The sequence below is a fragment of the Cyprinodon tularosa genome, unplaced genomic scaffold (assembly GCF_016077235.1).
Source record: "Cyprinodon tularosa strain WSP-4 unplaced genomic scaffold, ASM1607723v1 ctg656, whole genome shotgun sequence".
Lineage (NCBI taxonomy): Eukaryota > Metazoa > Chordata > Actinopteri > Cyprinodontiformes > Cyprinodontidae > Cyprinodon > Cyprinodon tularosa.
The window spans coordinates 810337-836786 of record NW_024039403.1 but is presented as its reverse complement, the minus strand read 5'-3'; the positions used below and the strand labels follow the sequence as shown (position 1 = coordinate 836786).

The 26450-nt window shown below is 38.4% G+C and overlaps 1 protein-coding gene and 4 long non-coding RNA genes across 6 annotated transcripts; 1 reads left to right on the top strand and 4 right to left on the bottom strand.

Annotated features, from left to right (window-relative positions):
* Positions 1-14: 14 nt before the first annotated feature.
* On the bottom strand, positions 15-1202 carry LOC119799277. Of its 2 annotated transcripts, XR_005282836.1 has the most exons (7): positions 1135-1202; positions 978-1071; positions 794-899; positions 630-734; positions 504-558; positions 261-377; positions 15-172 (listed from the first exon to the last, which is right to left on the bottom strand). It is a non-coding gene; the product is annotated as an uncharacterized LOC119799277 (long non-coding RNA). The 2 variants fall into 2 exon arrangements; XR_005282835.1 differs by having other exon boundaries at positions 978-1196.
* A 62-nt stretch (positions 1203-1264) lies between these two features.
* On the bottom strand, positions 1265-1711 carry LOC119799278. Its single transcript, XR_005282837.1, has 3 exons — positions 1662-1711; positions 1451-1569; positions 1265-1362 (listed from the first exon to the last, which is right to left on the bottom strand). It is a non-coding gene; the product is annotated as an uncharacterized LOC119799278 (long non-coding RNA).
* Positions 1712-2243: 532 nt separating this feature from the next.
* LOC119799249 lies at positions 2244-3107 on the bottom strand. Its single transcript, XR_005282829.1, has 4 exons — positions 3035-3107; positions 2870-2923; positions 2622-2786; positions 2244-2549 (listed from the first exon to the last, which is right to left on the bottom strand). It is a non-coding gene; the product is annotated as an uncharacterized LOC119799249 (long non-coding RNA).
* Positions 3108-3111: 4 nt separating this feature from the next.
* LOC119799251 lies at positions 3112-3414 on the bottom strand. The gene is made up of 3 exons (XR_005282830.1): positions 3362-3414; positions 3247-3282; positions 3112-3177 (listed from the first exon to the last, which is right to left on the bottom strand). It is a non-coding gene; the product is annotated as an uncharacterized LOC119799251 (long non-coding RNA).
* A 7719-nt stretch (positions 3415-11133) lies between these two features.
* Positions 11134-24670, top strand: LOC119799274. Its single transcript, XM_038309089.1, has 12 exons — positions 11134-11387; positions 12134-12201; positions 12365-12407; positions 12502-12650; positions 13371-13452; positions 13860-14031; positions 18416-18489; positions 18573-18649; positions 18734-18834; positions 18998-19086; positions 19160-19306; positions 21540-24670. Exons 1-12 carry the CDS (start codon positions 11384-11386, stop codon positions 21677-21679), a joined length of 1146 nt encoding a protein of 381 aa, XP_038165017.1. The 5' UTR covers positions 11134-11383; the 3' UTR covers positions 21680-24670.
* Positions 24671-26450: the final 1780 nt, after the last annotated feature.

Sequence of the window (26450 nt, the reverse complement as noted above, 5' to 3'; positions counted from 1 at the left end):
AGCCCAGCTTTTCCAGTTATCCTATCAGACGCTGTGGAATGATGGTTTTGAAAGCTGAGCTGAAGTCCAGAATCAGCATCAAAACGTGGGTGTTCTCCTCCAGGTGTGCCAGGCTCAGGTGAAGAGCAGAAGAGATGGAGTCCTCAGTGGAGCGGTTCCATCGGAAAGAAAACTATAGGGAAATTCAAAAATTGCATTAAGTCATCATCTTACACTGGCTGTCAACCTCTCCACCTTAAAAAATAAAAGACAAAACAGACCTTTGCAAATTTGCTGATGGTTTATTCCTCACAGGCCTGGCAGTGATAGTCTCCCACTGTGGATGGATATCCTACACAGGCGCAGTGATTCCACCCAGAACAGCTATTGGATTCAATCTGAAGACACAAGATAACTAGACTGCGGTTAGGAAACAAATTATGGGTTTAGGTGAAGCATTACATTAGCTAAAAGGTGTACCTGAGGCTTCAAAATAAGCAGTCATGTTCAACACACCGACTTACCCAGTCACCTGTAAGCTGAACTCCCCACATGCCCGACACGATCCCGAAAGGTCATCTGCAAAGATAAGTATTAGGGCAAGGATAATATGGATACATTATAAGCACACAGTGGCTGCAGTAGTTCACCTGTCTTTGCCAGCAGAGTCGTTGCCAGTCCAGCCTCAGTTTTGACACACCCTCCGCCTGGACAGGGAAGGCCGCTTCTCGACCCCTTAATATAAACTCTGCAATCTGAGGATTTGCAGTCAGTTTTTGGCCTCGCTGGGCCACATTGTACAATGTCTGCTTACTGCGCACACGAGAACGCCACACGATGTACCATCCTGCTGCCTTGGGTGAGGCACTGTGGAGCGTTTGCACCTCCCTATGACCAGGCATTGTTTGCGTACAAAAGCTCTGCAGTATGACATTCAAACAGTCAGATAAGCATGTATTGTGATTGTTGTACATTTGTCACCTCTCTCAATGACATACCTGGTCATCTCCTGGTACCTTTCGATTTTTGCTTCAGTTGCACCAAAGGGGTCAACATTAACTACCCTCTTTTCCATGGGGTAAAAAAACCTGTCTAGTATAAACCGGGTCAGACAGATCTGGTACAACATTTGATAATAACTTATTTAGTACTCACAATAAGCGTCCAGTGGTGGTTGTGACAAACAGCCGCTGCCACCACATTTTAGGTCATCAAAGGCACCTGTGAAAGACCCAACTTTAACAAACTCTGTATCCAGCTTGTTTGGTTTATGCAATGATACTTGCCTTCTTCCGACCTTTTACAGTCCCCTGCCATACCGAGGTCATGAGATAAGAATCAATGCCCCAGTCTGCCTGCCCAGTAAGAACAGGTATTGATCACCTGCAAAGATACAAATATTTAAAAGTTATAACCACATAACAGGTGTACGAACTACATTAACAGCCATTAAAAAAAATTATATAACTACCTCACTCTCCGACTTCTTCCTAGAGGCCAGGTCCATCATGTTGTCAGAAAATAATTTATATAGACCAATCCGACTCCAGATTTTTCTGGGATGATGACCTGCCCAAATACTTTTATTCACTGACCCCCCCCCAAAAAAAATAAAATTAAAAATTTAAATAAAAAATTGAAAAACCTAGACAAACTGGAGTGGAATACATTAGAATACTCACCAACTTTAGGGGAAGGCAGGGCGGGAGGCTGAAGCACAGGGGGAGGCCAGGGCAGGAGGCCAGGGCAGGAGGCCGCAGTGCAAGAGGTCGAAGCACAGGGGGAGGCCAGGGCAAGAGGCCGAAGCACAGGGGGAAGGCCGCAGCAAAGGGGGAAGGCAGGGCGGGAGGCCGCAGCACAGGGCAGGGAAGGCAGGGCGGGAGGCCAAAGCACAGGGCAGGGAAGGCAGGGCGGGAGGCCGAAGCACAGGGCAGGGAAGGCAGGGCGGGAGGCCGAAGCACAGGGGGAAGGCAGGGTGGGAGGCTGCTTTTCAGTTGGCCAACATTTCTATAAATCCTTTGTTTTTATTGGTCTTCAGTAATATTCTAATTTTCTGATATGATGAATTTGAGATTTTCATTTGTTGTCATTTGTAATCATCAAAATTAAACAAAATAAACATCTGAAATATACGAGTTTGTATGTAATGTATGAATATAATATACAAGTTTCACTTTTTAAATGGAATTACTGAAATCAATCTACTTTTTCATGATATTCTAATTTTATGACCAGCACCTGTAAGGTTTTAAGTGATCTACATTAATTTTTAGCTTTGCTTCTCCGATATGAGCTCCACACTCTTGCCCTCAATTTTAGTGATCATGAGGGGACCCAACATGTCTGCCTTCATTTTCCCACCCTCCCTTTGCTCCTGCCTGATGTTCTTTAGAAGAACTTTGTCACCCACCTTAAAGTTTTCCTCCTCAGCCCGTTGCCTTTTCCTCTGCCTAACCTTTTCATGACTCTTGAATATCTGAGGACACTTCCTGGTAGGTTCCTTCCTGCTCAGAAAGGCCTCGGCTCACAACCTCCTGTGAAATTAGCCTCTCAATCTTCTGATCAGTGATCTGTAAGCAAGTATAGAAAATGTGTTGTGACATAGTATTGGCCCCAACAGGGAAGATGTGTGCACACCTTACCTCATATTGTGGTGGTATCTGTGATGGATACCTGGCCTCCCTGGCAATCATCGAATAATATGGGGAATGTTTGGTTGTGAAATGACGTTTGGTCCGCAGGGCAAACATTGTTAGTTACAGCACCTCGTCCCATCTATGTGGATGGTCTGCAACCAATTTAAGGACCTGGGGGGTTAGAATTCCATTAGTCACACTTTTGGTAATGCTCCACATTACCAAGATGTTGGTTGATAGGTTTGAACAACAACCTTTGAATTGTCAGGTTCTCCACTAGACCATTGGTTTGTAGGTGGTATGGCGAGCTAAAACATATTTTTATATTGAATTTCTCACACAAACCATAGTTAACCTAAGAGAATGAGAAGTCAGCACTACTGTGTTGACTTATTGTGAAATTATTTCTCAGTACTTACCTTTTTGAGAAACTCTGTACCCTGGTCTGTAAGCAGCGTTTGAGGTGCACCAAATTTGTATAAAAAAAAAAAAAAAAAAACCCACAAGTATACAACTGGTGACCTCAGCTGCTGATTTTGTTTTTTAGTGGGTAGGCCTCTGCCTATGGTGAAATAATCAATGATTAACAAATGTACTGATTAACACCATTTGTTACTGTGAGTTTACCCACTAGATCCATGCCCACCAGTTCCAGTGGCTCGGTCACCTGTTTAGGAGATAAATTTGTAAATTCTTCACTTTAAGGACACACATTTCACATCTGCCTCAGTTCTAATTCTTCCCACTTCTATGGGGCGGTATTCCGACCTTTCCATTATGGTTGCCCTTTTCTTCTAGCCAAATACTCACCCATTGCTGGATGTCCTTTTCCATACCAGCTCATCATAGCACTGAAACAGCTCTGGTGAAAGTCACTAATGATATTCTCATGGCCTCAGATAATGGACTTGTATCTGTGCTCGTCCTGTTGGATCTTAGTGCTGCATTTGATACAGTTGACCATAATATTCTTTTAGAAAGACTTGAATATTTTGTTGGAATTAAAGGAACAGCACTAGACTGGTTTAAATCTTATCTATCTGATCGAATTCAGTTTGTTCATGTTAATGATAGATCTTCAACACGCTCAAAGGTTACCTGTGGAGTACCACAGGGATCAGTGCTAGGACCAATTCTCTTTACTTTATACATGCTCCCAATTGGTAGAATTATTAGACAGCATGGGATTAATTTCCACTGTTACGCTGATGATACCCAGCTATATCTGTCTATAAATCCAGATGAAGCTAACCCATTACATAGATTACAGGCATGTCTTGAAGACATAAAAACCTGGATGACTCTTAATTTTCTGCTTCTGAATGCAGATAAAACAGAAGTTATAGTCTTTGGACCAGAGTCTCTGAAAAAGAAACTGATTAGCCAGTCACTTCATTTGGATGGGATTAAACTGATTTCAGATAATAAAGTAAAAAATCTTGGTGTTATTTTTGATCAGGACCTGTCATTTAAATCCCATATCAAAGAGGTTTCTAGAATTTCCTTCTTTCATCTGAGGAACATTGCAAAAATTAGAAATATCCTGTCCAGGGGTGATGCTGAGAAACTAGTCCATGCATTTGTTACTTCAAGGCTGGACTATTGTAATTCTTTACTATCAGGAAGTCCACAAACTGTAGTTAAAGGCCTTCAGCTGATCCAAAATGCTGCAGCCAGAGTTCTAATGAAAATTAAAAAGAGAGATCATATCTCGCCTATCCTGGCTTCTCTTCATTGGCTTCCTGTTAAATCAAGAATAGAATTTAAAATCCTCCTTCTCACATATAAAGCCTTAAATGGCCAAGCTCCATCTGATATCAGAGATCTGATTGTTCCTTATGTTCCTAACAGAGCACTTCGCTCTCAATCTGCAGGTTTACTAGTGGTTCCTAGAATTTCTAAAAGTAGAATGGGAGGCAGATCTTTTAGTTATCAGGCTCCTCTCCTGTGGAACCAACTACCAGTTTTAGTCCGTGAGGCTGACACCCTGTCTACTTTTAAGGCTAGGCTTAAAACTTTCCTTTTTGATAAAGCTTATAGTTAGGGTGGCTCAGGTTATCCTGAGCTATCTCTATAGTTATGCTGCTATAGGCTTAGACTTTTGGAGGACATAGGGACCCCCATTTCATCATTCTGCTTCATTCTCTCTCTGTTCTCCTATTCTGCAGAATCTGTTAGTTCAATCTCTAACCTTCTGCTCTCTCTGCTTTTCCTCAGAGTAGCTTTGCCTCGTCTGTTCCTGTTTGGCTGTGACGTCATCCTGGAAAGAAACATCAGCTGTGCTGCTTCCATCAACACCCTTGTTTATAGATGTTGGAGATCGGCCTGTTTTCCAGTGTGGTCCTGTTTCTCTGGCCGTGACTGAGTGGATGTGCTCTCTTCGTCCTCTGGCATGGGAGCTGCCTTGGAGCTCGTCTGCCTGGCTGTGTGTTTCCTGGACGGGGCCGCCTTTTACAGCTGCTTTTTGTATCTCTGTTTCTGTCTCCTTGAACCCCAGTCGGCCTCGGCAGATGGCCGCTCACACTGAGCCTGGTTCTGCTGGAGGTTTCTTCCTGTTAAAAGGGAGTTTTTCCTCTCCACTGTCGCTACAAGCATGCTTAGTGTGGGGGATTGTATTTGAGTCAATGAGTCAATGCAATCAACTGGTTTTCCTTAGATAGAAAACTTTTTATCAATTTGACTGTATGATCTGGTTGAACTGTAAAGTGCCTTGAGATGACATGTGTTGTGAATTTGGCGCTATATAAATAAACTGAATTGAATTGAAATACCAGGCTGGCGACGGCACAATGGGTTCTTTCCCACCCACAGTGTCCAACTAATTCGCTGGCATGAAATTCAGGGGTTGACGTTAAGGATTTTTCAAATTTCATTTGCCCAGAAACAATTTTTACTTGCCCAGTATAATGTTTGATAAATATAGTTCCTAATATTTATTTTTGCATATATATCAATGAAACATGTTTTTTTTTTTAAATGTTTTTTGTAATTCAGTATTTTTAAGTTTCCAGGTTCCTGGTGTGTATCTGCATGCGTCAGATAATGAACTCAAGCCTACATTACGGTGTTAACATGCTTTTCAATCCTTCCTGCACATTCTTTTCAAACTAAACTTTGCTTTAAACTGTTGTGTGCTTGGAAAAATATAAATTGTAATGTTAAAAATAAAACTTGACAGGTTAAAAACAAGGTAGAACTCAATGTCACAAATTATTAACTTTTATTTTAGAGTCACGGTATGTTTATACAAGATAATACTATTAATATAATGTGACTTTTCTAGAGAATCATTACACATAGTTATTTTATACAGTGTTTCCACAGTCTGACATCATTTCAGAATTCCCTGACTTTTAACTGACTCAGGATTAGTTTTCCCTGACAAAATAAACGCATCAACAAGACAATAATAACATAACAGGTCACCAATCTAACATGTTTAGCTCTATAACATTTAAATGCACCTCTCCAATGTCTGAAAGAAAAAAAAATTAATGAACATTTTTTAATGTACACCTGCATCACTGTACAGAAGACTGCCATATGATGAGTGAATCGGGTGGAGGGTAAAATAGGTGGCGGGTGTTTTACTCTACTTACAAATTATTTTTTTTTGCCTTGTTCTTGTTTTTTAGCCTGCAAAGTCGAAAAAAATATGTCTGATTCGCGCCAATTCCCGGATAAAAATCACGCCATCTGGCGGAAAATCACCCGTTTTTTTTTCCAAATCTCGCGGTTTTTCAAATCACGCGAGAAGGTGTGCAAAACAACAAAAATGGCGCCGGCAGCGCTTCTGGGTCGTTTTCATCGAATGTCGGTGGTTTTAAAGTAATTTTGTGTGATAAATACAATTTTTTTTGCGATCATCAAATTTGTACTCTCACAATAAGAACCATTTGCCCCGGGAGATCGGGCGATGGTTAACATTGAGCCCTGAAATTCAATAAAAAGGTCGTTTGCCTCCCCAGCTGTTGTTACAACCTTGGCCAGATGTTCCTCTTTATTTGATTTCTGCCTGCATATATAATGCAGTTCCCCATCTAAGATGTTCATACATATGTTTAATTAGACAGTCATTTGCATGCAAGCAGATTAAGTTTCCTGACATCAGGACAGTGGTGTCAAAGGGAAGGGCTGTGTGGCTGCAGGTTCCCTTTCCAACCAATCAGTAGCACAACAGCCTCCAGTCATCATGTTCAAATTGGACTAATTTGATATGGATGGAGTCTGGTGTGCTATTGCATGGTTGGAAAGAACCTGCAGCCCTTTCTGGAACCACACAGCAAATTGAAAAATGTTAAATAATATGGTGTTAGTAGACTTTGTTCAAAGACAGTGTTAATTTAGCTCTTAATAGAGTTATATTATACAAATATAACTGAGTTGTCACATGTTAATAGTTAAAATTACGTGTAAAAAAAAAAAAAAAAAGTGTAACATAATAAATCTGGAGGTGTTAAAATGGAAGAAAATAACTCTTTGTCTATCAACTCTGAACTCCTATAGTGGATTTGACACCCAAAGAGAACATTCACTGACTCTGCCTCCAATGTTATAGGTACCAAACAAAGCTGAGGAAAACATTACTCTCCATTTTGCTCTCATACAGACCAGTTTACCCAGACTGGTAAATAATTTCTCTCAGATGCTTTACATTTTTTATTTTTTTTTCTAACTCTATGGAGTTTCTTGAGTCAAGATAGAGCCGTGTGAGAGACATTAGCCACATTGCTTTGGTGAAAGTTTAATCATGTTTAGCTAACTTGTAATCTTTGTAACTATAATGTTGAAAAAAGGGTTTGTAGAAGAATATTTTATGTAATTTGTGGCTAAACTCATCAACATCGACACACCTAAACACAAACGGCGGTTTAATTGGAGAAATGAACCTCCTCTGCAGTGCATGAAAATATCTTTTAGTTTAAATTTACTTCTCTTCAGAATTTTGTTACAAAGCAAAGTTTTGGAAAAATATTTTTTCCAATTGTGATGCACTTTTGAAATAAATATTTATTGAAAAAAACATTGCTTCTTTATTTATTTTTCCAAAGGGATTTTTATATGTTCAGAAAAGTAAAATTTTTAGTCTTTAGAGAATAATTCCTATGTAGTTAGAAAAACATGAGTGTTAATTTTCCAATTCTAACACCTAGTTGGTGTAATTAAAGGGGAATTTTGTTTTTTGTTTTTTTACATTGGACCCTTGATTTTACGTTATTCCATCATGTTCTACTCACCCATATGAGTTTAGTGTGATTTGGAGCTGTTCTGAAGATATTCCGTTAGGTTATATCCAAGTAACGTCTTCCTATGGGCAACGACTTGAAGGCACAAACTAAACTGTTCATTTATGGTACACCAGCATTCATAACATGTCGGCCAGTCACTTTCCCGGACATCCACGGTTATATGTTTTATCTTTTAAAAACAAAGTGGAGTTTGTATGATGTCATCCGCACGCCGGACGGGAGTTTTTTTTTTTTGTTTAAAAAAAAACCAAACAAACAAAAAAAACACTTTATTTAAACAATGTACATTACACCAGGCGGCTACGCTCTACCCCTTCTATTTATTCTAGCTAATCTGAATGGTTCAATTCCATTTGCAGAGTGAGATCATCTGTGGTAGCAGCTCTAGACATCTTCCAGGCATGTGAGGAAAACTAGCAGCAGTTCAGCGGACAGGATGAATGAACGGTAGCCGGCGTGCGCGGATGATGTCATACACGCCGCTTTGTTTTTAAAAAATAGAAATATAAAAAATATAATGGAGGATGTTTGGGGGACAGTGATTGGCCTACATGTTATGAATGCTGGCGTACCATAAAGAATAAATTATTAACAGTTTAGTTTGTGCCTTCTAGTCGTTGCCCATAGGAAGACGTTACCTGGATAGAACCTAACGGAATATCTTCAGAACGGCTCCAAATGAAACAAAACTCATATGGGTGAGTAGAACATGATATAATAATGTAAAATCAAGGGCCCAATGTAAAAAAAACGGCGTTTCCCTTTTAAATGTTAAATTATCAACTCCAGAAAGATTTATTATTTAACATTAAATAAGAGTTACAGCGCCAACTCTTCAAAAAGAGTCAAATTAACACTCGCTGGACCCATATAGACACTTCAAGGATGTTAAAATCTAATCTGACAGTGTTGATTTGAGCATGTTGGATTTGCTGTGCAGTTTGACACCACTGCATTAGGACAATATATCCACCATGTTTAGATTATGGAATTATACTTACTGGCTTCTAATAATGCACTTACCTTGCAAAACAAACATAGATGCTCGTCGTCTGATGATGTACTGCTGTTTGCATCTTCTGGATATGTAGTTAATTTTAAGGTCCACGATTTCCTGAACTTTCCTGGGATCCATTGCAAGTTCAACAACTGGTCCAGACAATTACTGCTACCACCACTATGTAAAAACTGTGTTGTTTTTTTTTTTTTCTTTCTCTTAAGATTACACCCGTCTTCCAAGCCCAACAAGGATTATTTCTGTTTTCAATGGCTTTATGTAGCTCCTAGCCTGATGTAATACACCTGTGGATAGGTTTAAATGTAATGGTCACAGCTGTTTGGAATTTTGGCTGATGAATGCCCTAAGCTGTTTCAGATCCTTGTTCATTCCAATTGGCATGGCTCTTTTCCTTTTAATGACACGTCCAGACTAATGTCATTTACTTTGATTTAAATAGCTCAGTCCATTCAGGTGTTACAGCTGTGTTCATTCAGAATGAGATACTTGCATTGGACATAGTATGTGCTCTAACGTTTTTATATTTCTCATTTTAATCACTTACCCTCTGCTTTACTGACTTACTGGTACAGTATGTTTCTCATCAGATTGATTATCCGAATATTATATTTAGTTCTTGCAGTCACATTCAACAGAATGCACATATATTTTTAATATGGTAAAGAAGAATGAAAGACATTTTGAATGTTTTTATTAAATCAATATATCAATACAATATTCAGAACATCACATTAAGGAACTATGTAAAGATGTTGTCAATGGGAGAATAACAGCAATAACAGGCATTTGTTTGACTCCATTGACTCAACGTAATCAGTGATCCAGTCTTTTACTGAAATGGTGCTTAGACATGCGTTACTTTTTGAATAACAGGCCTGCTTGGATTTATATTTACCTTCAGGAATTTACAAAGTGGGCGGACTTTCTCCTCCAAGCTGTAGGTGTTGATTTCTAGCAGATGGTGAGCAGTCGAAATTACACTCCATTGTGAGACAGATTTTTGTTTATATAGATATTTTTTCTGTACATTTGTCACTAAACGAAGGGACAGTCCAGTTTCACGTAGCATTACTGCTATAGCTGTATGCCAGCATTTAGATTTATGTATGCATAAAGGCGAGTGATTTGTTTCACAACTCAATCTGGTCTCGTGAAAGACGCTGGTCTTCATGTGGGATTCTTTGCACTAAACACTTTTCTGTGAATATTAGTTAAGCATCCGATGCAGGTCCAGCAGTTTCCATAACAGTTTCTTCCCCACTGCCATTAGACTGCTGAATGTTTTATAAAATGGGTTATTGTATTTTATTATATTTTATCATTGTATATATATATGTATATATATATATATATATATATATAAATAAAAGATGAAAATGTTAGTGTCAGGATTGGATTGTGGTTTGAGGACCCAAATGGAGACGCAGGGAGGCAGAAGTGAGTTTCTTGTAGATTTAATGAAAGATTAACACACAGCTGAGGCAGGAATCCAAAAATCAAACATGAAAAAAGTTAAACAAACCAGAAACCATGGTGACTTCAGGGGAAAACACAGAAGACGGAGTTGGACGAAGTTAGACGAGGAACCAGCACTGAGGAACTGCACAAGGAGAGTATTTATGGCTAACTAAACAAAGAGAGGACTAACGAGCAGATTGGCAGCAGGTGTGAAGAGAGAGGTCTAAGGAGCAAAGGAAAAAGGAAACCAACACAAAAGGGCAACAAATAAAAACCGGAGAACTGAAATATAACCAGAAAACACAACAAAATAAGAACTAAACCAACAAAACTAGAAAACATGGAGCAAAGTTAAACTGAACACTCAAAAAAAAGCATAACAAGACAGTGACAGTAAGAACTGTAAATTTACAGTCATGTTTATGTGTTCTTCATGTTTATATTCTTTTTGTTTTGCACTTGTGAAAACAAAATGACAAAAAATAAATCTGTCTAAGTCTAATTATAGTCCGTTAATAAAATGCAGAGAAGCAGATGAACTGGAAAGACAATTAAATAAAAGTCACAGCAGGATATTAGGAATAAAACATAACATTTAGGATATTATTTATAAATAGTATTTATATCAGGCAAAGACGGATGATATTCGATTATAATATTTAGGAAATAAAGTAAAGGGACTAAATATATTGGCTAGAATACTGTCATTTTGTTCAACAATCCATACCGGTAGGTGGCGGTAATGTGCATTCAAATAGTTTGCCAACCGCGGATAAACGTCACAAAGAAGAAGAAGAAGAACCAGAAAGACGAAGAAGAAAAAGAAGTGAAGCTGGAGGGAGTCCTTGAGCGTTTATTTTATTATTTATAGTCTGGGCTTGGTAGTAAGTGGTGAGCCGCACCGAAGGAAAGGTTCAGGGGTGTTTCAGCTCTTCTCTGTAGCCGGACTGACTTAAAGCTGCCGCCGGACATCTTTCTGACTTTATCTCAGAGGGGAGGGCAGTAACGGCTAAAGCTTGGACCCCTAGAAGAGGTGTAAAGAAATGGGTAAGGCTGTTAGCTTAAATTATCCTTGTTTTCTATGTGATTCATTCTCCTTAGTTTTAGTAAGTAGGTCTATGTGAAAGGACACTTGTTAAAAAATGATTTAAGACCCAAGTTAAAGCCAAACCTTTCGTTGCTTAGCAACCGCGATGCGACGATGCGCCAACTGCTGAGAAACTGAATTTAACCGCTATAACCGTTAATGCCACAGGATGACTGTCTTGTTTTGAAGTTAAAAAGAATACGTTTTCACATTTTAGCTGCTGCCTAATTATGACGTACAGTTTGTATTAATCTTCTAAAGATATACTAACTACTGAAAGATCAAATGTATTAACAGCTAATAATAAAAAGTCTTGCTGTTATGCAGCTCCCATTGGCATTAGAGTTTCATTCTAAGGAAGAAAAATAATTGCAAAGAAATGACAACAGAAGTGTTTATCCATGATCCTGGAAATGTTTCTGCAAAGAATTAAACAGGGAAAGCGATCTGACTCATGATCAGGAAACCTGGATATATCCAGACTATTGGATGTCACTGCTCAGCTGCAAAAGCTCGAACCTCCTGCAACTCAATCCTCACATCCTCATAGGGTCTGGAAGCCTTACTCAGATGACTCTACCGAGGAAGAAAATGCTGATTAGTGATGAATTAGAGTAATTAATGAATTAGAGTAATTAATGAATTAGAGTGATTAATGAATTAGAGTAATTACAGATGATGTTTGACTTTTTGTTTCTGCATCTAGACATGAACTGGGACAGTCAGTTGAATTCCATCCTGTCTGCAGCTGATGGCAGTGTCGCTAACATGAGGGTGAGGACAGCTCCACTTTCTATCCTGCTAATGTAGTACCCACCAGCAGGGGGCAGTAGTCACACACGTAGGATAACATGGTTTCTAGTTTATTTAGATGACGCGTATGGGGGAAAAAACATAGATATGGGTTGTAATTTTGGATTTTTTTATGTTTCAACAGGAAAGACTGAGCTCTGCTGGGAAATTATCTAAAGGAGCAGAAGGTGGGCGGGGTCTTTCAGATTGCCTTTAACTTCCTCTTATTTGCTCTATACAGTCATTTCTATTTTTGTTCTAACTTTAAGTTTTCATGCACAGTGAAGGAAAGAGGATTGGGTTCAGATCTGAGCCCTCCTGCTCCGTCTCATACAGCCCAGCTTCTCCATACGCCTCCATCATCTCTCCATTCAGATGTTCAGTGGGCTGACCTGGCCGCCATTCAGTCACAGCTCCAGATACAGAGCCAGGTTTGTGCTCATTTTAAGTTGATAAAACAAACCTCAGTCTATTTTTGCAGGATTTTATGCATCTGATTTATACAGCGTTGCTCATCAGCTGGAAATAAAATGGCTTCATGGTTTTCAACATTTTTGACAGTAAAACTCTTATCGTATGCTGGTTCTGCCATACTTCACTGTTTCTGCATTACAAAAACGATCTAAGAGGGTAGATAAGAAGGTAAATAACATTATTTGCCAATGGAATGAGTATTTCTACCCTTAAAATAAGATAATTGGATAGTATGCACTTGAAATCAGACAAAGCAATTTATTTTCTTATTTTAAATGTAAATTGTCTTGTTCCATTGGAAAAGTGTCTCACTTACCTCTTCAATTCAAGAAAATGCACTTATTTTTAGAAAAAAAAAATGATTATTGAGATTTCAATTATTTGCAGTGTGATCATTCAACAGATTTTTAAATAATTTGTGATAACTTATATCACTTATAAGGGCAACAAAGGTACTCAATTCAGCATAAATAAATGTGAAAAGAAATCACTTCCTAAAGATAATAAATCCTTGAAAAGCACTGGAGTGCAAAATACATTGTCCTGCATTATAACCCAAGATATATGGAGTTTACAGCCACAAGCTGAGCGCTGGGCCTTCTCTTTCACGGTTTGTGATTTTTATCTGTGTTGCTCAGTATTATATGTTGCAACAAAGTTTTGCTCTCGCTTTCAAGCTGACCGAGTCGCTCACCCAGAGGCTACATGACCTGGAGAGGGAGAAGCAATCTCAGCAAAGCCACATTCAGACTCTGCAAGGTATCTGCTTTAAAAACCTCTCACCTAAGTTTTTTTTAACTAGATTTCATTATCTTCCCATCATCACGTCCAGTCCAATGTTACGCTTTAAACGAGGATAAACAAAAGTGTGTTATTCCAGAGAATGTTGCATATGAATAACAATTAAATTAGGTAATTAAAGATTGCTTATATTTTAGTGTCACACTATAAACATACATTTCAATGTATGTTTAATTAAAATGTTCTGTGACAGAGCAGCTGAAAGGAGAATACAAATGGTTAAGATGAGAATAATTTGTTTAGTTTATTCAATACCAGCAGTAACCTGATTACTGAATGTTCTCCAGCTGTTCTGCACTGGAATCATCCCACTATCTATGAAATAAAGATTCTGTTCTGATTTACCTCTCTGCTGCTTCCTACAGAGGAAGTTCAGAGTCTGGCTGAGGAGCTCAGGGCGAAGAACCATGAAAGGAAAGACCTGATTTCAGGAGTGGAGCGAAGGATGGAGCAGTGGAGGAGAGAGATTGGGCGTGAGCTCAGCAGCCTGCGGGGGTTCATGACCGAGGCCGCATCACGCAGCCACCTGGAAGAGAGGTGGGATATAACTGCTGCTATATGGAGGGGATTTTCATCCATTATTTCTTAAGCAAAGATCATGTTTTGTAAATGGAAATGTAGAAAAAAATAATTAATCTGGCTTTAGTAGCAGCCAGTAAAAATTAAATAACAAACAAATGTGTAAATCCCCCCCCCCCCATCACTAGAAGACTGGTTTATTATTATTTTAGATATATTTAAATGATAAAAGTTGACATTTTCTTTAAAGTCGTAGGGAAACGTTCCAATTGTTGCTTTTTCTGAATTCTCCTGAGTGGTGCACGACTTTACACCAGTGGATAAATTGAATGTGATTGGTCTTTTATCAACTTAGCAACTTAGTGCTAGCAGGTTCCCAATGGGAAATTACTAGGGATGCACGATATTGGGATTTTGGCTGATATCCGATATGTCGATATTTTAAAACTCATGTAGCCGATAAGCGATATTGATACCGATGTTAAAGCTGGACAAAAATAAGTAGTCATTGAAAATAGCAGTTTTGTTATCCATTTCTGACACTCTGAAAAATAATATACTCAAATATATTTTCATATGCTGATATCAAATAGATTTTTAAAAACGCGGTATCGATCTATTTTACTTTCAAAATCTCGTGAAATTTCATCGTTCTGTTACAAACTCTCTTGAGATTTTGCAAATTCTTGTGAGATTTTGTTAGTAAAATAGATCGATACTGCGTCAATATATCAACATATAAAAATATGGCAAAATTTTGTGAATTTTCGGGGGATTTTGTATTTCATTAGTAAAAGAGATTGATATGGTGTTTTTAAATGGCAATATATCAGCATAGGAAGATATTGTGATATTTTAATGTATCAATATTTTTTCCTTCGTCTTTAGAAGTTTTTAAGTCTGTAAAAAAGAAGTTTTTGAGGAGGAAGAAGAAGTAGTATTTTTTATTGTTTTTAAGACTTTAGAAACTCAGAAGCTGATCAAATATCGGGTTAAATATCGGTGGGGTGGCCGATGTCCGATATTCAGTTTTAAGGCCGATACCGATAGGGGGCCGATTATATCGTGCATCCCTAGAAATTACATTTGGTCCATCCATCCATCCATCCATCCATCCATCAACACCCTTAATTCCAAGTAGGGTCGTAAGGGGTGCTGGTGTCCATCTCCAGCTGTCTACTGGCAAGAGGCGGGGTCCACCCTGGACAGGTCGCCAGTCCATCACAGGGAAACACAGAGACAAACAATCACTCACACCTAAGGGGAATTTAGAGAAGCCAATGAACCTAACAGTCACCCGGAACCTTCTTGCTGCAAGGCAGCAGTGCTACCCACTGCGTCACTGAGCAGCCTGCATTTGGACCAAGTAGCACTAGATAGCTGACTTAGAAACGACAGTGTATGCCAATGATGTTCTGGTCTTTGAATCACATCCTGAGCAGTCAGTACCAATTCTTCTAGATCTTATTCAGTCATCTGGTGACACTTCAGGTTATGCTAGTAATTGGCAAAAGTCTGAATTTAAGCCACTGGGTGCAAGCCTCCCTACTGAATTCTTAGATAATCTTTTATTTAAGATAACTGACAAACTGAAATATCTTGGAGTTATTTTGCAAAAAGACCCAAAACAAATTTTCAAACTGAAAGTTTTAGTAAAAGTGGACAATCTTCAGAAAGATGTTGAGAAATGGAGAACGCTCCCACTCTCAGTGATTGACCGCATTAACACATTAAAATTGTGTCTTTTCCTAAATTTTTGTACCTTTTTCAGAGCCTACATATTTTTTTTTTAACAAGGGCCTTTTTTAAATCACTGGACTCTATAATTTTGCCTGGGATTTTAAAACCCATAGCATATCAAAAGCAAATTTACATAAACAAAGAGAGAAGGGGGGATTAGGATTACCATGCTTTCAACATTACTATTGGGCAGCGAATGCAAGGCCTTGGTCTACTGGCAGGAGGGTGATGCTCAACAACTCTCTGCAAATCCACCTCCTTGGGTGGCTATCGAAAGAAGCACTGTTGGAAACGGTTCCCTTCAGACACTCCTTTTCTCAGCACCAATTTCCCCCTGAAGTACTGGAGTAAATAATTTGATAGTTTTAAACTGTTTAAAGATATGGAACCAAATGAAGGTCTACTGTGACATACCAGATACCTCAGTTCATGCGCCAATTTACCACAACCATACTTTCCCCCCATCACTATCAGATATATCATTTAAAAATTGGAGGCTAAAAGGCCTAACTACAATCAAAGATTTGTACATCGACAAAAGGTTTGCTTCATTTGTAAGGCTGAGGGACCGCTTCTCTGTTCTGGACACAAATGTTTTCAGGTATCTGTAAATAAGAAATTATGTTCAAATTAACATCCTGAACTTCGTATCTCTCCCAGAAGAAAATAAGTTAGGCAGAATGCTGTTGGGCTCCCCAGAATAAAAAAAAAAAAATAAAAAAAAATCAAGCTTTGTTGGCATCTTTGCAGAGGGAATCAATTCTGCCACAGACTCTCTGAAGGCTGCATGGGAGGAGGAGCTGGGCTTGCAGATCTGAGTGAGGTCTGGGAGGATTGGATCATGCTCTAATAATGTAAAGCACCAGTTAATTCAGTTCAAGGTGTTTCACAGGCTCCACTATTCAAAAACAAATTTGCACAAAATATTCCCATTAATATCCCCAAAATGTGATGGATGTAAATCCGCCGATGGCTCGTTGACTCATCTGTTCTGGTCGTGCTCCAAGCTCTTTCATTATTGGTGCAACATTTTCAAACGGTTCTCTGAAGTGTATAAATGTACCTTAATTCCGACCCCCAAATTATATTGTATGGATACTCTCCCTCACTGAGGAACTGCAGCATTTCTATACAAACGATTGTGTTTTATGGAATGAAAATAGCTAAGAAAGTAATATGAAGATTGTGGAAAACTGACAAGGTTCCTCGGTTTAAAATGTGGATAAGCGATTTTACTGAGATTCTTCATTTGGAAAAACCGCAGTACGATGTTAAGGGCTCCTGTAGTATCTGGCAGCCAATTCTGGACCATATTTCTCAGTCTAAGACTGACCCCGACAGCCGCCCAGTTTCTTAGCATGCCACCCCTGCCTTCATAGATAGATATGTATGCTTTATACTCGCATGTGTGATTTTTGTATGTTGCACTTTGAAAACTTAAACATATATTAATATAAAAAAAAAAAGAAACAATGCTGTCAAGGAACGCTATGGACAGCGGAAACATGCAAGAGGAGGAGAGTTTAGTGTCGGAGGTCGTGGATGAGTCTCCTCCGTCATCCATTTTTTATTTAGAGGAGGAAAGTGGGGACGAAGATGTTGTGGAAGAGGACGCCAGGGCGGCAGAAGCTTGGTTTGGTGTAGAAGGCTTCCAGCCGCACGTTTGAGCCCTTGCCTCGCAACGCTGCCAGTTCTGTTAGCTCTACGCCTGCCGAAGACACAGACGACCATCCATGAACACTGGGACGCAACTCAATGGGAAAGGAAAGGATTCTGATTTCAATAAAGAGATAAAGATTACATTTATATACATGTTTAAGCCAGAATGATTCGACTTTTAAATATGACTTCCCTATTTTCAGAACCCAGAGAGATCTTTAAAAAGATTCTCTGGTAAAGCCATCATGTTTCACTTAAAAATATATATAATATAATATATATGTTTGTTTCTGTTTCTATGTTTCTCCAGCTTTTGTTTTTGTTTAAAGACCTTTTTTTATTATTAATGTTAAACCAAGAGTATAGCTCATTTTGTGGGTGAAGCAGACTGTGTTTTAATCCTTTTCAATAAACAAATGAACAGGGAAAGGAGAGGTTTTGAGAGTAACTTTGCTGTTTTCTCATAGTACTTAAAAAAAAAAAATATATATATACCGGTATATAAAATTCTTTTCGGATTTAAAATTTTCAGTCTTAATTTTTATTGTAAATCTTTAATAGATTTGTCAAGTTGTTGTTGTGGACAAATTGCAGTCTTTTCAAATTCTGTTCTACACATTATTCTCTTTATTTCAAGCCCAATAGGAACCCATTGACCAATAAACATATTGCTGCTTTTCTTTGCTCCTCACTCAAGATGAAGTAAAGAGAATCTGATCTGCAAAACCCAATTAGAAAAGAATGCAATCCATAAAACTTAAATTATATAAATAAGAAATTTGATAAAATAAAAAAATAACATTTGAAAAATGAAAATCTTTTTTGATACAGAAGTTTTTGAAAGTAATTTCTTGGTTTTATTTTATCTTTTTAAAATTTCCATTTCCAAAAAAATGTTAAAGTGATAAAGTGATAAAAATCTGCTCCATAGAGCTGCTGTATCATCAGATAATGCGTTCATCCTCGTCCTGCCAGTGATGCAACATGTTTTCTGATCCCTTAGTTGGAGCTCCAGGCTCCAGCGTGATGAGGTGGATTTCCTGCGGATAGATCTGGACAGGCTGAAAACGCAGCTGAGTGAGTTTCTAGTTCCAGCAGCGCTCTGCTTCCGTACATTCAGACAGGAAACCACCGCTCACATCTCTCCTCTCTGTTTCAAGGGGGAACAGAGGCGGACATGCGCCTCCAGCAGATGGAGGCAGAGAAGATGAAAAGACAATATGAACACAGCTGTCAGGTAAACACTCACCTCCCCGTCTGCTTCAGGCCTTTTGTTGCATTGCCTCTAATCCTCTGCTGTTTGTTTTGTTGTTGTTGACAGATGTTGGAGGATCTGACAGGAAGCTTTAGAAGACACAGCAGATATCAGTTGAAGACTCTCCGCAGCTTGCATGGCATTCCAACCAAATTCTATCAGATGAGGTATGAGATCTGCTTTAAGTGCAATTGATGTGCAATTGTCAAAAAAGGCACTGAAATTAAGATAAAAATGGAAACAATCTCTGCTGATTATCTTTTTGCTTTGTTTGTACATGTTACATCTTTTTATTTTGTGTCATGGGCTGCACCGTATCCCTCGCCACAGAACAACCTTGTCAGACCTGCAGAAGGAGGTGAAGAGTCTGAATCCCAGAGGACACGGATCGCAGCTTTTGGTATCAGAGCTGACATTAGGTACACTTCTCTTCTCTGGTTCTCCTTCCCTCAGCAGGAGGAACCTGTAAGAGCATTTCTCATTGGTTTTCAGAGGACTCGCCATTCCTGGCTCCTTCCAGCAGGAGCAGACAGTTTAGAGGCCATGAGGAAGATTCGGACTCTGAGAGTTCCAGCCCAACGCCGAGTCTGGCAGAGATCAGCTCTGATGATCTGTCCTGGCTGGAGGAGGAGGACCCGGGTAGGAATGAACAAAATTACAGAGTTCACTCTGCTGGAAGCTATTAGATTTTCTTTACTCCACTGTATTTTATTGAAACAGAAAAACAATCGACTAATTCTCTGCATTCACATTCACCCATCAGCTAATAAGCTGCTGGAGAAATGAATACCCACATTATGATACTGCCACCTTTTTTTTTTTTACTGTTCAGCGGACATTTTAGTCTCTTTTTTTCCCTAGAATGTTTTACATCTAGGGGCAAAAGTATGGCATCAGTTTTCTACCAAAAGTCCAAACACACAATAAATACTCCTTCGAGCAGCGTTACTTCATACGGACGCCTATAAGCTGCTCCTCACGCTCTTGTTTAACATGTTACATGTGCAAATAGAGAACCTCAGGGCCCCAATATCTCACACACACATGAATGTTTTGATTTCCACGCGTTCGCAGCCTCCCTTCTCCTCGTGGATTGTGGATCTGTTTCTGCTCGCTCATGTCAACGTTTGTCACTCTGAAGGCGTTAACCGCCACACAAAGCAACCCGCCTGTGATTGGCTACTTTCCAGGAAATATGCAGGTGAGTAAGGTGACTTGAAAATTCCTAAATATCCAAACGGCGCCTCAGTCAAAGGACCAAATGAATTCCTCAGGATCTAAAGTTCTACACAGTCTGAATGACCAAGACATGTTGACAGAGCGACACATCTACAGGTCCATAACATTCAATTCTATTCAGTTTATTTCTATAGCTCCAATTCACATCATGTCATCTCAGGTCTCTTTACAGTTCAACCAGATCATCCAGTCAGATTGATTCAAAGTTTTCTATCTAAGGAAAACCAGTTGATTGCATCGACTCATTGACTCAAATACAATCCCTCACACTAAGCATGCTTGTAGCGACAGTTAAGAGGAAAAACTCCCTTTTAACAGGAAGAAACCTCCAGCCAAGATGCATTTAAGTCAGTTTATTCTCTTTGCATACCAGAACAAAGAAACACTTAACAACATTATAACAACTTAACTCACATAACCAAAGTATTGAGCATCAGGAGTTTTACGTTTTAATGAGACGCATACACAGTAAGCCTTAAATCTAATTATTATCTTACAGATGTTTCAGTTCAAGCTTCATAAACCTATAGAAACGCTGGTTAATTATTCCAGATGTCTCTCTAAACATCCCACTTTTTTCTCTTCTTTTCTCTAATGATTCTTTTTTAATACAACTGCAGGATTTTTATCAACTCTAAACTAAACCCAGAATAACTGTTTTCTGGGTGGTTGAATACTAGAAGTGATTCATTTTGTTGGATTTTCTTTCAGACTTGAATTCATGTAGGTATTTTTAGATGCTAAACGTCTGCAGTCTTTCTACCTCCTTGTTATGCACTTCTTTATGTCGTTAAAACTCAAATATCGAAACGCAGGAGAGCCCAGGTTTCCCCGGCTGAGCCAGACAGTTTAGGCGTCTTCCTGTTCCTGCTAATAAACAGGTTTTCAGAATGAGACAGAAACAGGAGAAGATTGTGCAGAGCAGCTCAGTCGGATGATGACTTTTCAGCAAGACTGGACATGTAGCTCCGCCCCCGCACCACCTGGCCCTTACCTTCCCAATTGATCCATCAGCTCTGACTCGCCCAGAGGAGCAGGCAGCATTGTTTGTTAGGTTTCACTTTCATCTTCAGTAATAGACCGTTTTATTTTTTTAACATCTCAATATGCGTTTGCCGGTCGTATTTTTAATGTCAGGAAACCACAGGAAGTTATTCTCATGCTTTGGTTTTCTGTTTTCTCACCTCAGATTTAAACAAAGGAATCGATCAGTCTGCTACTAAAATAATTATAAAAATAAACTGCACAGCTTGAAAGATGTTTTTATGTTGCGTTTGTTTAGAGCGGAACGATCAGCAGCAGATGGACATCAGTGGTCCCGCTGTTTTCCTGCAGTTCTGAAGCTAACAGTCTTTTCTTCCTGAAACTCTGCTCACCCGCGAGAACAGATCCAGGAAGAGATTACAATCTACGCCTGATTGTTTCCCACTGCAATCAGGTCCTTTTAAGGCCGAGTTATTTTCACTGGCACTCAAGGATTCTTACGCACACAGAGGTGGATAAAAAAATGCAGTCACTAGCGAGGAAAACGCAGATCCGAAAGTTTTCCAACCCGATCCCACCTGACGGCACAGCAAAGGGATATCTGCTAACTTTCATTCACAAACGAACATCTCTCTCTGTTTACCGCCAGCTCCCCACCGACTGACACCTCCAAGAGATACGTCCACACCGAGTGACCTCGCTGCTCCGGAGGACGACGCCAACGAACTTCTTGACGATGAGGACGATAACCCAGCATCAGAGCCTGACTTTGGTCTTCAAGACCTTTAAATTATCATTCTGGGAAATAAAAGTGATAAAAAGAACTGCGTTATCTACTTGGAATCAGTGAAAACAGGAGTGTAAGCGGGAAAGTTAAAGCAAGCAATGTTCACTGCTGCTGCGGCCCCCATGAAAGCAGGAAGATTATCCCTTTGACTGCAATATCCACAGAGTGAAGCATGGTGGTGGCAGCATGGTGATGACTAAATGCTTTTATGCAGTAGGTTCCATTAAAAAAGGGATAAAACTTAACAGAAGAATCCTGGAAGGAACATTTGGATGTTTTGTTTGTAAACTTTTGAATTTTGTAAAAAAGAAAAATATATTATTTTCAGAAATCTGTTTTTTTTGTTGCCAGAAGTGGTAAGACAGAGCTCACAATGGAAGATTATTTTTTATTTTAGATCATGAACATAAACTGATCTTCAGGAAACGATTCCTCATGAATAACAGTTTAAAGTCGTGTTGGGACTTGTTCCGGTGAACATGGAGCTGTGGGAACAAACGCAGGCGGCTGGCAGCTGTTTGCAGATGTCTTTGATCAAGCTGGCCGTCCGCTTGTTTTAAAACGGTTAGCGATAAAGCCAGGAATACGGGGGGGTTCTCTTAACAAGCTATGAAACGTTGCAATGAAAGCCACCCAAATTAAACTGTTGTCACGGCTGCCATGGCTTCAGCTCACAGGCAGAGCGGACTATAAATCACAGCTTCTTACAGAGCGACGGGCTAATTACTAAACCTCAATGTTTGATTTTTAGGCAAGAGATGACTAAAGGAGAGTTCTGATTATAGCCTGTTGGGAGGGGGGAGAGGTGGCGCTTTGATGTGGTGAAAGAAACCGTGGGATCCATAGTGGGATGGAACGATGGTGTATTAGGACCATTCAAAGATGGAAAAAAAAAAATGGGACTTACATTTTTTGAGTTTACAGTGGCATATTTACAAGAATATACATGCAAGCTGAGAGTAAAAAAACACAAATTTACAAAATTGAAATAGACAAATATAAGAGAAAAAATAGCAAAATAAGAAAGAAACACGGATTTAGGAGAAAAACAGCAAATTTGCAAGATTTAAAAATACATTTACAGAATAAAGTGCTACATAAAGCACATGCAAATACATCATGAATGGGCAGCTTTAGCGATGGAATAAGACGGTGCAATGGCCTCATGGAAGTTTATAAAGTAAAAATTAACGATACAATAAATTTGGATGCTTGTAATCTTTAAAATTTGCTAAATTTTTCTTCTAAATTTGCATGCTTAGAATATCTTAAATATGCAAGTTTTTTTCTTTTAAATTTGTGTTTTCAGTCTTGTAGATTTTCTACTTTTTCCTTCTAAATTAGCATCTTTAATATCTCGTAAATTTGCATGTTTTTTCATGTAAATCTGCCTTTTTATTCCTATACATTTGCTACTTGTTTCCTTCTAAATTTGCATGTTTATCGTCTCATAAATTTGCGTGTTCATTCTCGTAAATATGCTACTTTAAACTCAAAAATTTAAATTCCATTTTTTTTTTCCTAATACGCCGTCGTAAGATGGGACGGAAATTTCAAAGAAAGGATTGTAGAGGGCTCCAAGCTAAAGTCTTTGATTGCCCCGATAGAAAAGACTCAGAGTAATATTCACTAATCATCACATGTAATGTGTTTATATTCATCTTCACGCAGCAGCTGATCAGAGACTCAAAGTTTGCAATCATGGACGACCCGGTGTGGCAGAGTAATGGATCTTTAATGGGCTTCTTCTCCTCATGGAGAAGGAATCCTGAGAGATGCTTTTTGGCTCCTTTTAAACTGTCAGAAATGGAGGCAGAGAGAAATCAAAAACCATTATGGACATTATGGAGTCAGTCCCTCCACCGCGCTCTTGGCCCAAACAAGACAGACGATCTATCCGTGTTGTCATGTCTGATGTAAATCAGGCCGGATGGATCATCAGGCTGTTAAACTTTCCTTCATGACTTCCATATTTTGTTGCTGATGGGGAGATTTTTAAATTATTTTTTCCTATATGCTGCAGGGTTTGAGGTTCAAGCACTTCCTGGAATTCCTCTATGATAATTTCTTAGGACTTTTTAGAAGAATACAGAATTAAACATTTCTCTTAAAGATTTACAAAGAAGGCTAAGATGTTTAAAGAAGGGAACAAATATCAAAGCAGCTCAAATTTTAGTCATTAACTTAAAGCAAAGTTTACAGTGATCCAGCCTTAGATGTATGCACATTTATTTCAATTATGAAATTTAATAAAAACATTTAGTCATATTTTTTCCCACAGATCACCAGTTGCATCAATATCCGTTTCCAAAACAATCGGTTTGAATTTTCCTTTTTCTTTAAGCCAATTATTTCTGAGTTTGTCTGATTTTCTAAAACATCCTGATTTGTGACTTTCAGTCTAAGCCTGCTTCTCTTCCAGTGGCTCTGGAAAACTTTCTACATTATACAATCTATGGAAATGATTGGAAGGCAAAAACAAACTAAGAACTGATGGGTTCCGACTAACTAAAACAAACCATCATGACAAAAAGTAATGAGCAAAATCATAGAACAGACGAGCAGATATCGCTCCCTGGATCCATCGCCACCTTTGACCCCAGATGTAAATCAAACAGAAAAGATGTGGAGCTGAAGATTCTGGATGATCTATGGATACGTTGCAAAAGGATTAATGAAAGGTCTTCTGGTAAAATGTAGGACGGGCATATAAGGCCTCTCCTATAGGCAGAAGTGTACTGGTAATAAAATAAAGTGCCAACGTTGACATTATTGCAAAACAATATGTTTTTTTATTTTCTGTATATAATGATCCTTCAACTATAAAAGGTGGTTTTATTTTAAGGCCTCCTAAACATCTTGACCAAGGGACCCGATAAATCTGATCAGAACTGTAAACACCGTCAGTTATTTATTTTAGAACAATCCTTAAAAAAGTAATAAATATTTGTTAAGCTCAATGACTGCCTATAAATAAAACCATTTTATGTTAATCTGCCCTTTTATTGCAGAGGAAATCTATACATATTTTATGAAATATGTAAATTGTGTATTTAAAAGTCTTGTTTTAGAGAAAAACAGCTAAACCTTTGTTTTCTGGAATGTATGAATTTACTTTTTCTTACTGTTTTTCTTGGTGCTGCTCAAATCACAGGTTGTTTATATGTGATATCTGACAAGGAAGAGAAAGAAGCATTGAGGAGGAATTCAAAACACCTTTATTTGTAAAATAGCGGTCAATAATTTACAAATGTCAGCAATTATTCATTCAACAGATGTGATGTTGAGAGAAATGGAGCATAAAAACCTAAATAAGCTTACGCAATCTAATGAAAATAGTTGATGAATTATTTTCTGGAAGCTTTAAAGAATCGCAGCAAAGTCAAACAGAGGATTTCATAACCAACATGAAAGATGTAACATTTTTTAAAATAAAGTTAGAAGTATGCGGAACATCAGGGACATGTAAATGTCAACATTTATTTGATTTTAATCAGTGATTCCTGCATCGATACCATGATACCAACTGAATTTAAACTGCTGCTGAACAATTTTGCCAAAAATCTAATTTGGGATTACTTTCAACCAATACTGTGATTTTATTGTGATGTAGATGTTTTACTCCAGGGATTCCGTTTCTCATTGACAGTCCATTGTTGCAGGACTTTTCTGTAACCGTTGCATGAAAAGTTCTTACTTCTACTTCATGCATGGAATCCCCGTCCCTTCTGTGTGGCAACAAACCCGCTTTAAGCATATTTCTGCCTCCTAAAGATCTGCAGAAAGACATTTTGTGTCCTACTCTTGTTCATTTCAATGTGACTTAAATTGAGCATGTCTGCAATTTGAAAATCGCAGTTTGCTTAATTGCGATTATATTGCAAATACAATTAATTGTCCAGCCCTATTTCCACTAGACTGGAAGTAGTTTGACTTTTTTAACAAAGTTAACTTGGAGCAAAAACAGTCTCATATTTCACACCTAAATTCAAAACCAATTCTAACAACATCCAAGTATTTTAATTTAAATCAGAAAGTTAAATCTTCCCACTGTTATCCATTACCTTTTTATGTGCAGACCTACAAGTCCTCACAAAATTTCATTTTAAAATTATTTTCATTCAACCAAGAGGTTTTTGTGATGCTGCATTTGCTGTTAGACAAGAACGTGATGAATGGATTCCAAAAAAGCGTGCGTCTGTTAACATTAAAGCTAAGCTCAACCTTTGTAAGGGATTGCAGTGAGGAGAAATATCTCTAAGTTTCTTTTTCATCTCAGCGTTCTTTTAGAGAACCGACTGGCCCTGTTCAGCAATAGGTGGGGGTGGAGCAGCACTGCACTACCAAGTACAGCACAGAAAAATCTGAGCCTTCAATTACTTTCTGTGAAGTTTCACTATACGACTGTAATGTCTACAATAATTTAGGAATAATGATGTAAAATACAGATGTTATACAAACAGAAAGCAAAACCAGAACATTTATGCATTTTAAAAACTTTTGGTTCTGCATGTTTAGTAGAAGGTGAGGCTAACGCAAAGTAAAAAATAAATAAATAAAAAAAAGAGAAAAAAAATTACTCTGAATTTAAAAAGAAGGCCAATTATGTCATCATCTCTTCTTTTATATAAATTTGTTGTAAATTTTAATTGAGACTTTTTGCTCTACGTCAGTTTTAGCATGCATGCTATTTACAATGCTAACATTTAATGTAAAAGCCATTATCCAACCTTTTTCCCCCCATTTGTACTGAATAAAGGCCGGTGTTCTGTC

Bases quoted from the DNA above. Each gene is read 5' to 3' on its own strand.
- LOC119799274 (XM_038309089.1), top strand. The intron at 13,453-13,859 runs GTATCTGCTTTA...TGCTTCCTACAG, and splicing joins CCACATTCAGACTCTGCAAG to AGGAAGTTCAGAGTCTGGCT. The intron at 18,490-18,572 runs GTGAGTTTCTAG...CTCTGTTTCAAG, and splicing joins CAGGCTGAAAACGCAGCTGA to GGGGAACAGAGGCGGACATG.